The sequence below is a fragment of the Orycteropus afer genome, unplaced genomic scaffold (assembly GCF_000298275.1).
Source record: "Orycteropus afer afer isolate SDZICR_OR568_19922 unplaced genomic scaffold, OryAfe1.0 scaffold00134, whole genome shotgun sequence".
Classification (NCBI taxonomy): Eukaryota; Metazoa; Chordata; class Mammalia; order Tubulidentata; family Orycteropodidae; genus Orycteropus; species Orycteropus afer.
The window spans coordinates 5839585-5851737 of NW_006921721.1; the positions used below are offsets into that span (position 1 = coordinate 5839585).

Below are 12153 nucleotides of genomic sequence, written 5' to 3' on the forward strand. Positions count from 1 at the left end.
ATTCATGGCTGATCAACTTGGGTAGCAGACAGATTACATGGTACAAAATCAGTAGAGGAGGGTATCTGAACTTTATCCTTTAGAATGATGTTCAATTAACTAGCTTTCCTAAAGTGACACATAACTTTTAAGGGGAGGAGCTGAAATTTTCAATGTAGGTCTGTTGGACTTCTTATCTCATTTATAGAATCACATCCTTGGGAATATTTACCATGAAACAAACTTAGGTCAGAGTCATGATAGCTACTCTTAGATATCTAAAGGATTTAAACATGTAACTAGAAATGTTAGAATTAGGACCCTTGAGAGCCAGATTTTCCCTCTATTATGGGAAGAAAAAAATCCAAATCACTCTTAGGAAACTTGCTGACACATACATTCATCTTGTGTTCTCTTTCACTGGGGTTATTTTGATCTATGGAATATGAACCATATGGTATGGATATAGATATTATAAAGGTAAGAGTATATGCCAGCTTTAAGGTTATTTCAAAAGGCATATTTTGGGTTACTCAAAGTATGAAAAAATAAAGTGAAGAGTAGAAGTTATTCTGTTAAAAAAAAAAAAAAAAGGTAAATTTTTAGATAAACAGATTAATGGTAATTTTTCAGAAGGAAATACACCAATAAGCACACATTTAAGTCAAAAACCTCAATGCAAATCTTCATACAATGTACTCAAAGATAAAGTTCAAATTCATTCACTGTAGTTAAACTGCATTTCATATTTGTTGAAATTAATCATTAGACTATAATTATACAGATTTTTGAATTTATTGTATGCATATTATATACACAGGTAATAAAAATAAAAAACCCTTCTCTACAGAACATGAGAACAGTAAACAGAACAAACATAGGTGCTATTTCTATACATAGAATAAATGAACATAAATTATGTAAGATTAAGTATGTGATCTTCAACTATATTCACATTACAAACATAGTTTTAATACTATCTAACCTTTTACAATGATATCTAACCTAGTACAATGACTATTGCTCGCATGACACTGTAGAATTGGTAGATAAATGCCAAGTAAGTACTACTTCATGGCTTTATAAAACAATTTTATAGGCCATAAGTATGTGTGGGCAGAAGATAATTGTTTACCGTATGTAACTGTCCTGTTTACAGACTGATTTAACAGTAAAGTTTTGGTCTTTTTATCATGGGGGAAAAGTTTGTCTTATTTTAGAAGTGCTACCTAATTATGACATTTATTAAACAGTATATATTTCTTCCCTAACTCCACTCTGACACCCTATAAACTTTTATCAAATGAAGCTACAGAAATTATGATTTTAACATTTTAGATGGTCAAGGTACAAAAGGAATTAAAAAAGAAACTCAGGCTAGATTTAAGGTTTCTGATATCCACTAAATTTGACACCTTTTTCTTCTTACTACAAAGTATCTTCTCTTTGGGTTATTTGGTTAATTATTCTTCTTGATGACCAAGTTACAAATACAAAGAAGTTAAGAGATATGGTCACACACTCACTGGTATCAAAGAAAAAAGGCAGTGAAGAACCACAGGCAGTCCAAGGGTCATAGAGGGCAAGCAGTCTGGGTAACAAGAGTCTTGTGGAAAAAACAAGCTTTCTTATGTGTCTAAATATATGGAGGGAGGCTCTCTACACATTATATAGCTGTTGACTTTCATATCCATCCAGAATCAGCAAAGAAAGGCAAAATAAAACTAAGTATTCTGTTTAAAGGCAGGATGGTATATCATAAATTTTAAAAACGTTATCTATGCAAAACCATAAATTTTATCTAGAACACTTCATTTTCTAATGATGCAGCATTACTGAAGTTACACTTAATGACTTATAATGTGTCTGTAATTTTGAACTCCTTGAGGAAAGTGAAAAAGCTAACATTATGATTAAACTTTTGGATGCTCAAGGAACAACTAGTTGACACACTTTATATCTGTCTTCAAGAAAAACTTGGTCTCTATTAAGATTGACAGGTTTTGACGCATAAAATACAATTCCCACTATTACATGAAAATTAGTAAAGGAGCTCACTGCCATGAACACATACAATATTCAGGTCATTGGCCAACCCCAAACCTCAGAGAAATGCAAAGCCACAAAAAAAAAAAAAAAAAAGGAAAGAAAAAGAAAAAACTCCAGGAATAATAAAAACCCCATTCCTTATCACAGCTTTATTTCTCCTCTATTGTTTCAATTTCTGAGTACATCCGGCACAGTGCTGCATTAGGACGGCACACAAAAGCATCAGTTTCACTTTCCAATTCTGTTAACTGTTCTAATGAAGATACACAAGGATAATGGTCTTTTAACATATCTGGCAATTTAGAAGTTTTATCCTGAAGACGTCGGGAACGTCTCACTGGTGTTAGAAACTTGAGCTCTTTAAATAGAGAATTTGTTTCATCAAAATGAATCTTCTTTTTGGCACTGGACAAGAAAACAAAAAACAGACATAAAATTAATTCCAAAGTTTAAAAACATGTGTGAACACTTCTGCTCTGTACTTTTATGCTATTTATCGTTCTGTATTTTGTACATTACAACTATTTGATTGGTTGTCTATAGAGAGAGAGGTACTGCAAGATCTTGGGAAGTGAGGAACTTACTCTTTTCTCTACTTCTACACATTAGAAATCAAATTATCTGTAAAATTGGTTAATTGTTCAATTCAAACCTGCTGATATTGGCAACACAGTAAGAAGTTAAAGTAAAATGGTATGAAGTTTTATCAAAATGGCACTATTTACAGAAAAGCAAAGTAAATACAGTATTTAAAAGGTGAAACATCCCTATCGCATTCCATGTGTTTCAAAACCTTTCTATTATCAAAATACGACATTATTATCTAAGAGCATAAAAATAAGTCATAGCACATTACATTATAAAAGTTTACCTTTGCAAGTATGGTGTAGTAGATACATTATATTTAATCAAGCAACTCTCCCTGGTTTCTTTATCAGGAGTTTTAACATCATTGGCTGGATCTTGTGTCTTGTCTTCTTGCTCTTTTTCAGAATCCTGCAGTATCATACTTTTCTGATGTTTACTTTCCATTTTCGGTTTTCCTGGCTCTAGATTAACACCTGTTTCTTCAATGTTAACTTCTTGGATATGCTCCTTGGTTGCACAACCATCTGCCATATTTTCTCCTACACAAAATACATTTATAGATTAAGCTTTGGCCATATTTTAAGAATAAAATCAGAAGACATTTAAGTTAGTCAAAATTGACCAGATTTTCAAAACAAAATAACTGCCATCTCTTAACTATTATTACTTTTCCTAAGCAAACACTGCTGCCAACTACTCAATAATTAATTTACTGAGCATCTCCTATGTGTCAGGGATTGTGGATACAAACATAAGAATGAAATCATCCCAGTTCTTGAGAAGCTCACATTTGCTGAAGAGACACATTTGAAAATAATTAATTATGAATATGATAGTGCTATAGTTGAGGTAAGAACAAAGGGCTATGGAATCCTAAAAAGCAACAACCACTTTTCTTTGTGGGAAAAGGAGATAGCCAGGGAAGGCTTCACAAGTGTTATTTAGGCTGGGTATTGAAAAACAAGTACTTGACAAGGCCAGAGAGAATAAGCCTGGTATGAAGCATTAAAGGAAATGATATATTAAGACAAAATTACAGGGCTCCTGTGCTCAGAATACAGGGTAAGGTGCACGATGGGTTTGTGGGGAGGAGGTGGTAAGCTCAATAGGTAGGCTGGGGCTAGATTATAATGCATTTTATATGTAAGAAGTATGATCAGAAAAATCAGTGAAAAAAGAGAGATAAAATTAGGTATGATCATTGTTAAAGGAAGGTCTAGAATGGCAGCAAATGAAAACTAATGATTTGTGATGATAAGAAGACAAAACTATTGTAATAGCCTAAGCAATGTGGTAAAAGTGGAGATGGGAAGGAAAACCCAATTTGAGGGATGTATCTGAAATAGAACGGCCAGAATTTAATGAACAAATGACCATATATGTGTGTCTGAATGAATAAGCATGTATATTAGGGGCATACCTTACAAAATCTCTTGACTTTAATACCAGAACAGGGGTATTTCCTTTTCTGTTTTCCCAACCCCTGTTTGGAGGGAAGGGATAATGGAAAAGGAAATAGTGAGGAAAGATAAAGAATTCAAAATAAAGCATGTTAGGTTTGAAATAATTGTGGAACATTCTGGCAAATCCACTGAGCTGAAAGACCTCTGGATTTGATTATTAGGAAATTATTAGAGCTTTTACCAAGAGACATTTCAGTTGCATGATAACTGATTACTATTATTTTAATGAGCAGAAGCTGAAGTAGGGAGAGAGGGAATTCATTAATTCAACAAATATTCAAGTGCTTAATATATGACAGGCATTGCATTAGTACTGGGGATACCATGGTGAGGAAGATCAGACATTGTCCTGACCACTGAGTTTATAGTTCAAAAGGAAGAAAGACAAAGTGCACAAAAGAGGTGTGTCAAACTTAGTTGGGTTTATGGCAAGAGAGGTGAGTTATCAAGGAAGGTAACCCCAAAGAAGCGACATTTGAACTTAAGTTTAAAGAAGAAGTAGGAATTTTATTTTTATTATTTTTAATTTTTAATTTTTTTAGGAGCTCTGGTAGCATAGTGCCTAAGGCACTTGACTGCTAACCAGAAGGCTGGTGGTTCAAACAGTTGGGTTTATGGCAAGAGAGGTGGGTTATCAAGGAAGGTAACCCCAAAGAAGTGACATTTGAACTTAAGTTTAAAGAATAAGTAGGAGTTGGATTAAAAAAAGAGTAGAAGACTGGCTTGGTGAGAATGGAAGGTAAGAGGTAATATGGCCCCTTGTAGCAAATAAAAAATACAAAAATAATAACGTAATCTAGGGGTGTGAGAAAAAGAGAGAGTGAGAGAAGAGGCTGGACTCAGAATTTAAACAAACAAGTGACAGGGCTTTTGGGTTATACTATTAAGAATGAATTGGAGAAGGGGAGGGAATGCTTAGATAGATAGAGATAAATATTGATTTGAGTGAAGAGAAAGGCAATGTACCAAATGTGAGTGACCAATATGGCAGCATTGAGGATGAGAAAGACAGAGAGAGTTACATGGGCAGTACAAACAACAAATATGAACCCCTTTGCATATACAATACTGAGTTGTCAGTGAAAGCAAACATGGGTATAGGGATGGATAGATGGGTGAACAAGCTAAATAATTAGGTAAGTCTAAATGGAGAGTGTACCCAAGATCATATACAGGGTTGGCAGACAATGGGCCTATAAGTTCATGTGAATGATCAGAATTCCCAGGTGTATAGTAGAGCTGACAAGGGGCAAGGTTATGGTCATTACTTGGTCACAGCCAGCTACCCAGAGGGACCGAGTAGTTGATCCTGCGGGCTTGGGACCATAGTCGCAGGGGACATCAAACTCAATTGGCATAACATACTATACAAAACATTGTTCCACCTACTACTTTGGCGAGTAGCGACTGGGACCTTAAAAGCTAGGAAGCTGCCATCTAGATGCAACAACGGGTCTCTCCTCGTCAAGAAAAAAGAAGAAAACCAAAATTAATGGAAACAATCAGTCCTAGTGACTGGTACACCAACCGATCTGCAACCTATACAACTATGAGACCAGAAGAACTAGATGGTGCCCAGCTACCACTGCCATCCACTTGGAAGGGATGTAGGAGATCCTGCATAAAGAGGGAGAACAATGTGGTACAAAACTCAAAATCATTTGGAGGCAAAAAAAAAAAAAGAAGGTGGGGACCAGGTTTGCTGGTCCAATGGAGCCTGGTGTAACCACTGAGACTATGGCCCCTAGCTGCCCTTCAGGTCTGGAATTGAACCCACAACTGTGGTTTCCAGCCAAACAAAGTACAGGCATGTGAGTTAAACATTTACCTCAAGTAGACACACGCCCTGGAGAGAACAATCATGGGAGAAGGAAGGGCTGCTTATGCACAGGGAGATAGCTCAGGGTGCAGAAGAGTATGAAGGGATGGACACTGGGAGGAGGTAACTATGAGGAGGAAGTGGGAGGGGAGCTGCTGCATTGTAAATTTTGGTCAATGACATGAGACAAAGTATATGTGAACTGCTGTATGAAAAGTGAATTTACTCTGTAAATCTTCACCCAAATCCTAATAAAAAAAAAATAATAATAATAAAAGAAAAAAGAATGAATTGGAATGGAACAAGAGTAGAGAGGCAAGAAACCAGTTAGGAGACCATTGCTGTTGTCCAGGTAAGAGTTCAGGTGATTCTGACCATAATCATAGGAGTAAGAATGGAGAGAAGCAGATGGATTTTAAGAGGTAGGAAGTTACCCTGACTGGTCTTAGAAAAAAGGGGTAGAAGGTGAGAAAGAGGGAGTCAAAGAATAACCCCAAGATTTCTGGCTTGGACAACTGGATAGCATATACTGGGACAGTGAACCACAATGATTAGAATTAGAGAAAAATGGTATGCTCAATTTTGGATATGCTGGGTTTTTGAAGTACGTGAGAGACACCCAGGTGAGTATTGTATATTTCCCAGTAATGTTCTCTTGTTGTTGTTGTTGTTTGCCGTCGAGTCGGCCCCGACTCATAGCGACCCCTCCTTGGGTTTCTGAGGCAGATTACTTTTTGTAATTTTGTTTTGTACTATTGGCTTTGTATTTGGAATTTATGTAACTATATAATTCAGAAAGCCTAAATTTTATAGATAATCATTTTTTCCCATCTAATGTAACAATCAATTTTCTAGCAAGGATTCAATTGCGGAACAACAGAACCCTTGAGTTAAATTTAAATGCTGGTTTTCTTTCCACCTATCTCTAGAGCCAGTGAAATTATGATGAAGGCCGCTGTTAATGGAAGTCTTATTTCCATTGTGCTCTTAAGCACTTAAGAGACAAAATCAGGTTATTTCTAACTCTTTTGCCTACTATTGATTTTGGTAACTAGTCTTTCCTCATTTTCCTCTAACTTTGCTGACCATTTCTTCTCAAGCTCCTTCATTAAATATTACTAGTACAATAAGATCATATACATCTGCTATATGTCCCTCTGTGCATATTAACAGCCTATAAATGAAATATTCTATTCAACCAAACATGACAGTAGAAGCATATACTCACACATAACCATCAGCATAGTGAACTCAATGAGCTGGGTTTTTTTTTGGTTTTGCTTTACATGTAACCAAAAACATAAAATTTAGAATTTCAGTATGATCTTTAATTTTATGTAAATTTTACTCCTTGACTTATATCTTGTATTTTAAATTCATTTTCTATACTAGAAAAACTACTGTAACTACTTGGGAAAGGTATTTGGCAACATATAGCAGGAGCCTTAAAGAACTCCAACTGTATGGCTCTTGTTAAAATTAAAATCACATGTAAGTGAAGACAGTACAAAACAGGTACTCAAATATTTACTGAGTGACATATAGTGTTATAGGATACACTGGAAAGAACTCTAAACAAGAAAACAAATTACATTTATATTTATTAATTTCTTACCCCACCTAAGCTGACTAATATTAATAATGGCTAAAGTCTGAACTTACTATGTGCTACAGATTGTGGTACTTTTTTTTTTTCTGGTTTCTTTATATACATTATTTCATTCAGTGATCCCAACAATATTGAGGAAGATACTAACATTATCCCCATTTTACAGATAAGTAAGGCATTAAATTTCTTGCCAAACATCATAGTAATTGGCACATCCTATATCAGGTTCTAAAACATGGTTACATCTTATGTACCCGACAGCTAATGAATCTCACATCTTGTCTCTATCTACTATCACTAGCAAAACAAATTCTTGAATGAGTTCCACAGCTTAGAACACAGTTAATACACATAGCTATTAAATTAGTAGGTAAAACATCTTTAGAGATCATCTAGTCAAACTGCTTAATTTTTCACACAGGAAATAAGGCCTAGAAAGGCAAAGTAACTCACACACACTCAATGACAAATTTGGGTTTTGAACCACATTGCCTAATTAAAAATCCTTTATACTACATATATCACTGAATCAGGTAGGTCAAAACAAGTACCTACATATTTTAAAAGTAAAAAAGATAAAAGGAAAAAGTAATTCAACAAAGAAATTTAAGAAAATCACAAGTCTCTTAAAGGAAATCGAAGAAAACTTACCAAAATTTTTTTCTTGACTCTTCATTGTTAGAATATCTGCAACTGCATGTCGCATCTCTTCAATAGGCTTAATTTTTTTAATGAAGAAAGCAAACTCATAATCTTTATATTCTCAGTCATTAACTAGGTTGTTCAAGTTAAAAATATTGAAACTATAGTAATTAAGATTTCATTACTTTAAAATAAGGCAGTGGTCTTTTAAACCAATGTCTAAGAACAACTGATTTTCTCACAAAAATGGAAAAATGGCTGTCTTTTCCTATTTATAGTCTACAAAATGAATTTAAAGGACAGAGTTCATCAAGTTAAAAAACATTTCCTCCTTAATTTTTCTTAAGCCTTTGGTAACTTGCTTACCTGATGAGAACAAAATTAAGGAACAAGTAGCAAACAAACACTATTACTACTTACTAGAGCAGTAAAAGAGCTCCTACATGTAAATCTAACTCCATGGTTATATCTTTGCTTCACATGTTTTTAAATACATCCCTGAAAAGCTTAAGATTGACCACTCCAATATTTATTCCTTCCAATATTTACCAAGTGTCCAATATATGCCACATATAAACATTTACTATGTGCCTTTGAGCCACCATGCCAGTTAATACAACATATACATATAATACAAGATATTATAAAAAGGGCAGTTATAGTTCCTGAACTTCTCACTCATCCTGCTTTCAATGTCCTTAGCTAATTTTGATCCTTGTTTTCCCATTTCTGCTCTGGTGTCACATTTTTCTTTTTATACTCCTGCTTCTTAAGTGTAGCCTTCACACCAATTAGGCATTTGAGCTATACAGCCATACACGGCCTTAAGTAATGTCCTTTCTGGTCCAGTGTAATAGGATCTGATACTCCATTAGGTAGAATTTCTGTTAAATATAATTACCCTTCTACAAAGTATTTTATACCTAATAGCCATTGAGAGAATATGCTGACTATCTAAGTTTTGACTCAAACAGCATTTCTTGACTTTGCTGAGACCACAATGAATAGATTTTTCTTATGGAAAGGCCAAAAAAAAAAAATCTCTATAAAGTTTAGAGACACAACACATTTGAGAAACTTAGTCAAAAGGAAATATAAACTTATTTCTAAACTTGGCTCTAAACTAAACCATTTGTCCATAAAAACAAAAACCACCTCTGAATATGATTGGTTCTATACAAAGGGTTTTTATACCAACAAAGTAAGAAAAAGGGAGAGATTATGATATCAAATCACTATGAATATAATAACGTGAGAGAAACCAGTTTACTGCCATCTTCTTTATGTGGGTAGGAAGGAACATACTGTCCATACAGTTGAGTGCAGGGCTCAATAGTACTCCTAAAGTGAAGGAAAGTTCTCCCACAAAACCATTAGAATGCAACAATATTTTAAAAGTTAATTTAACTCTGCTTTATATTCAGTAATTTTAATATTAAAATTGAGTTTCCCAAATTTCCCAACTAGAAAACACACAAAATGACACAATGCCCTGAAACATTTCTCAGAGCAAGTTTTATTAAATTTACATTTCAGCTTATATCCATTTTCTAAGGTTTAACTATCTCTAGAACACAGCAAGGGAGCTTTGGTAGCATAGTGCCTAAAGCACTTGACTGCTAACCAGAAGGCTGGCGGTTCAAACCCACCAGCCAACTCCTCGGAAGGAAGATAGGGCAATCTACTTCCATAGTGCTATTGCCTCGGAAACCCAAGGAGGGGTTGCTATGAGTCGTGTCTGACTCGACAGCACATAACAACAACAGAACACAGCAAAGGAGCTCTAGTGGTGTAGTGGTAAAAGCACTCAGCTACTAACCAAAAGTAGTTAGCACCAAGTGGTTTGAATACACTAGCTGCATTGCAGGAAAAAGATGAGGCAGTCTCTTTCTGTAAAGATTTACAGCCCTACGGACAGTTCTACTTTGCCCTAGAGGGTCACTATGAGTCAGATTCAACTTGATGGCAGTGAATTTTAGTATATAGGAAAAGTTTTAGAAGGCTAAGAAATAGCTTTCCATTATACTACATATATAACCACAGTTTTACCAAGTTGCATTGTGATGTGTTCCAAAACAACTCTGAACTATTTATCTTGTATTAAAGATGAGAAAGTTTTAATCTCACCTGAGCCCCTGCCAAGATGGCCTTCTCATAGATGGCAATAATATTTTCAATAGGACTTGTGATTGGTTCAAGACGTGCAAGGCAGATCCAGTACTTAACGAGTTTTGTGGCATCTGGAATATTTTTAATCAGATCATTCAGTGTGACCAATATTTCTTCTTTTGGGCATCCCTAAAAGAGTGAGAAATAAAGTGTGTGATATTTTTAGCCTATAAATTATAACATTCTATAATCAAGATCAATGATATAGAAAAATTTGCTATAAAAGCATTCGTTATTATCATCATCCTTACTCCAAACTTAATTTGAATGGCTAGCAAGAAACATTACTCATGAGCAGAAAACAAAATACTAGTTTAAGAGATGTGTTAGTAAAAAATGACTAACACTTTACTTGGCCTTAATGTTTATCCTTATATGATGAGATTTTATTTAGAATTTTTGCAACTAACATAACTTTGGGAGCTCTGGTGGTGTAGTGCCAAAGGCTCATGGTTCAAACCCACCAGAGCCACTCCTCAGAAGCAAGCCTGGGCAATCTACTTCCATAGAGATACTGCCTTGGAAACCCAAGGAAGGGTCGATATGAGTTGAATCAACTTGATGGGAGTGAGATTGGTTATTATTATTTTTTTTAACCATAACTTTTAGTATGTAGGATTTTTTTTAAAATTTTCTTTGTAAACTGTTGACATTAAAGTTAAAATGAATCTGAAATGGTTTACATGTAATAATAGATATTATATATACCTTAAAAGTTATGGTTGTTAGGTGCTATCAGTTAATTTCGATGCAGAGAGACCCCATGTGACAGACAATTGCATAGGGTTTTCTTGGCTATAATCTTTTACAAAAGCAGATTACCAAGTCTGTCTCCTGTGGAGCCACTGGGTAGGTTCAAACCATCAACCTTTCCATTAGCAGCTGAGTGCTTAACCCTTGCACCACCAGGGCTCCTTACTTAAAAAGTAGAACATATAAGTCTCTTTAACAAATGGTGCTGGCAAAACTAGATATCCATTTGCAGAAAAATGAAACAAGATCCGTACCTCACATCATACACAAAAACTAACTCCAGATGGATCAAAGATTAAACATGAAACCTAAAACTATAAAGTTCAAGGAAAAACTAGGGGCAGTTCAGGGGACCTCATTTATGGCATAAATAGACTGTCAAGTATTACCCAAAATACACAAACACCAGAAGATAAGCTAGATGAATGAGACCTTCTAAAAATTAAATTTTTATGTGCTTCAAAAGACTTCTCCAAAAGAGAACTTACCGATCAGGAAAAAAAATTCAACAATGACATATCTGACAAGGGACTTATCTCTAAAATTATCTCTTAAAAATTATCTCTATATAAGGAATTGGAAAACTCCAACTCCTCAACAACAAAAAGACAAATAATCTCATTAAAAAATGGGCAGAAGACATGAATAGATAGACACTTCACAAAAGAGGGTATTGAGGCACCAACAAACACATGAAGAAATGTTCATGATCATTAGCCGTTGTTGTTAGGTGCCATCAAGTCGTTTCCAACTCATAGCGACCCCATGCACAGCAGAACGAAACACTGCCCGATCCCGAGCCAGCCCCACAATCCCTGCTATACTTGAGCCCATCATTGCAGCCACCGTATCAATCCATCTCATTGAAGGCCTCCCGCTCTTTCGTCGACCCTCTACCCTACCAAGCATGACATCTTTCTCCAAGGAATGATCCCTTTTGACAACATAACCAAAATAGGTGAGACGAAGTCTGGCCATTCTTACTTCCAAGGAGCATTTCGGGTGCACTTCTTCCAGGACAGATCTGTTAGTTCTTTTAGCAGTCCATGGTACTTTCAGCATTCTTCGCCAGCACCACAATT

General features: G+C 35.2%; 1 protein-coding gene across 1 annotated transcript in view; it reads right to left on the bottom strand.

Moving 5' to 3' along the window:
• Positions 1 to 2177: 2177 nt before the first annotated feature.
• The window catches only part of LOC103200703 (cytoskeleton-associated protein 2-like), a 15185-nt gene continuing 5209 nt past the window's right edge, over positions 2178 to 12153 (bottom strand). The window contains exons 4-7 of the mRNA XM_007945253.2: positions 10277 to 10447; positions 8159 to 8225; positions 2900 to 3155; positions 2178 to 2433 (exon numbers count right to left, since the gene is read on the bottom strand). Of these exons, the coding sequence (XP_007943444.2) occupies positions 2178 to 2433; positions 2900 to 3155; positions 8159 to 8225; positions 10277 to 10447 (750 nt within the window). The remainder of the gene's footprint in view (positions 2434 to 2899; positions 3156 to 8158; positions 8226 to 10276; positions 10448 to 12153) is intronic.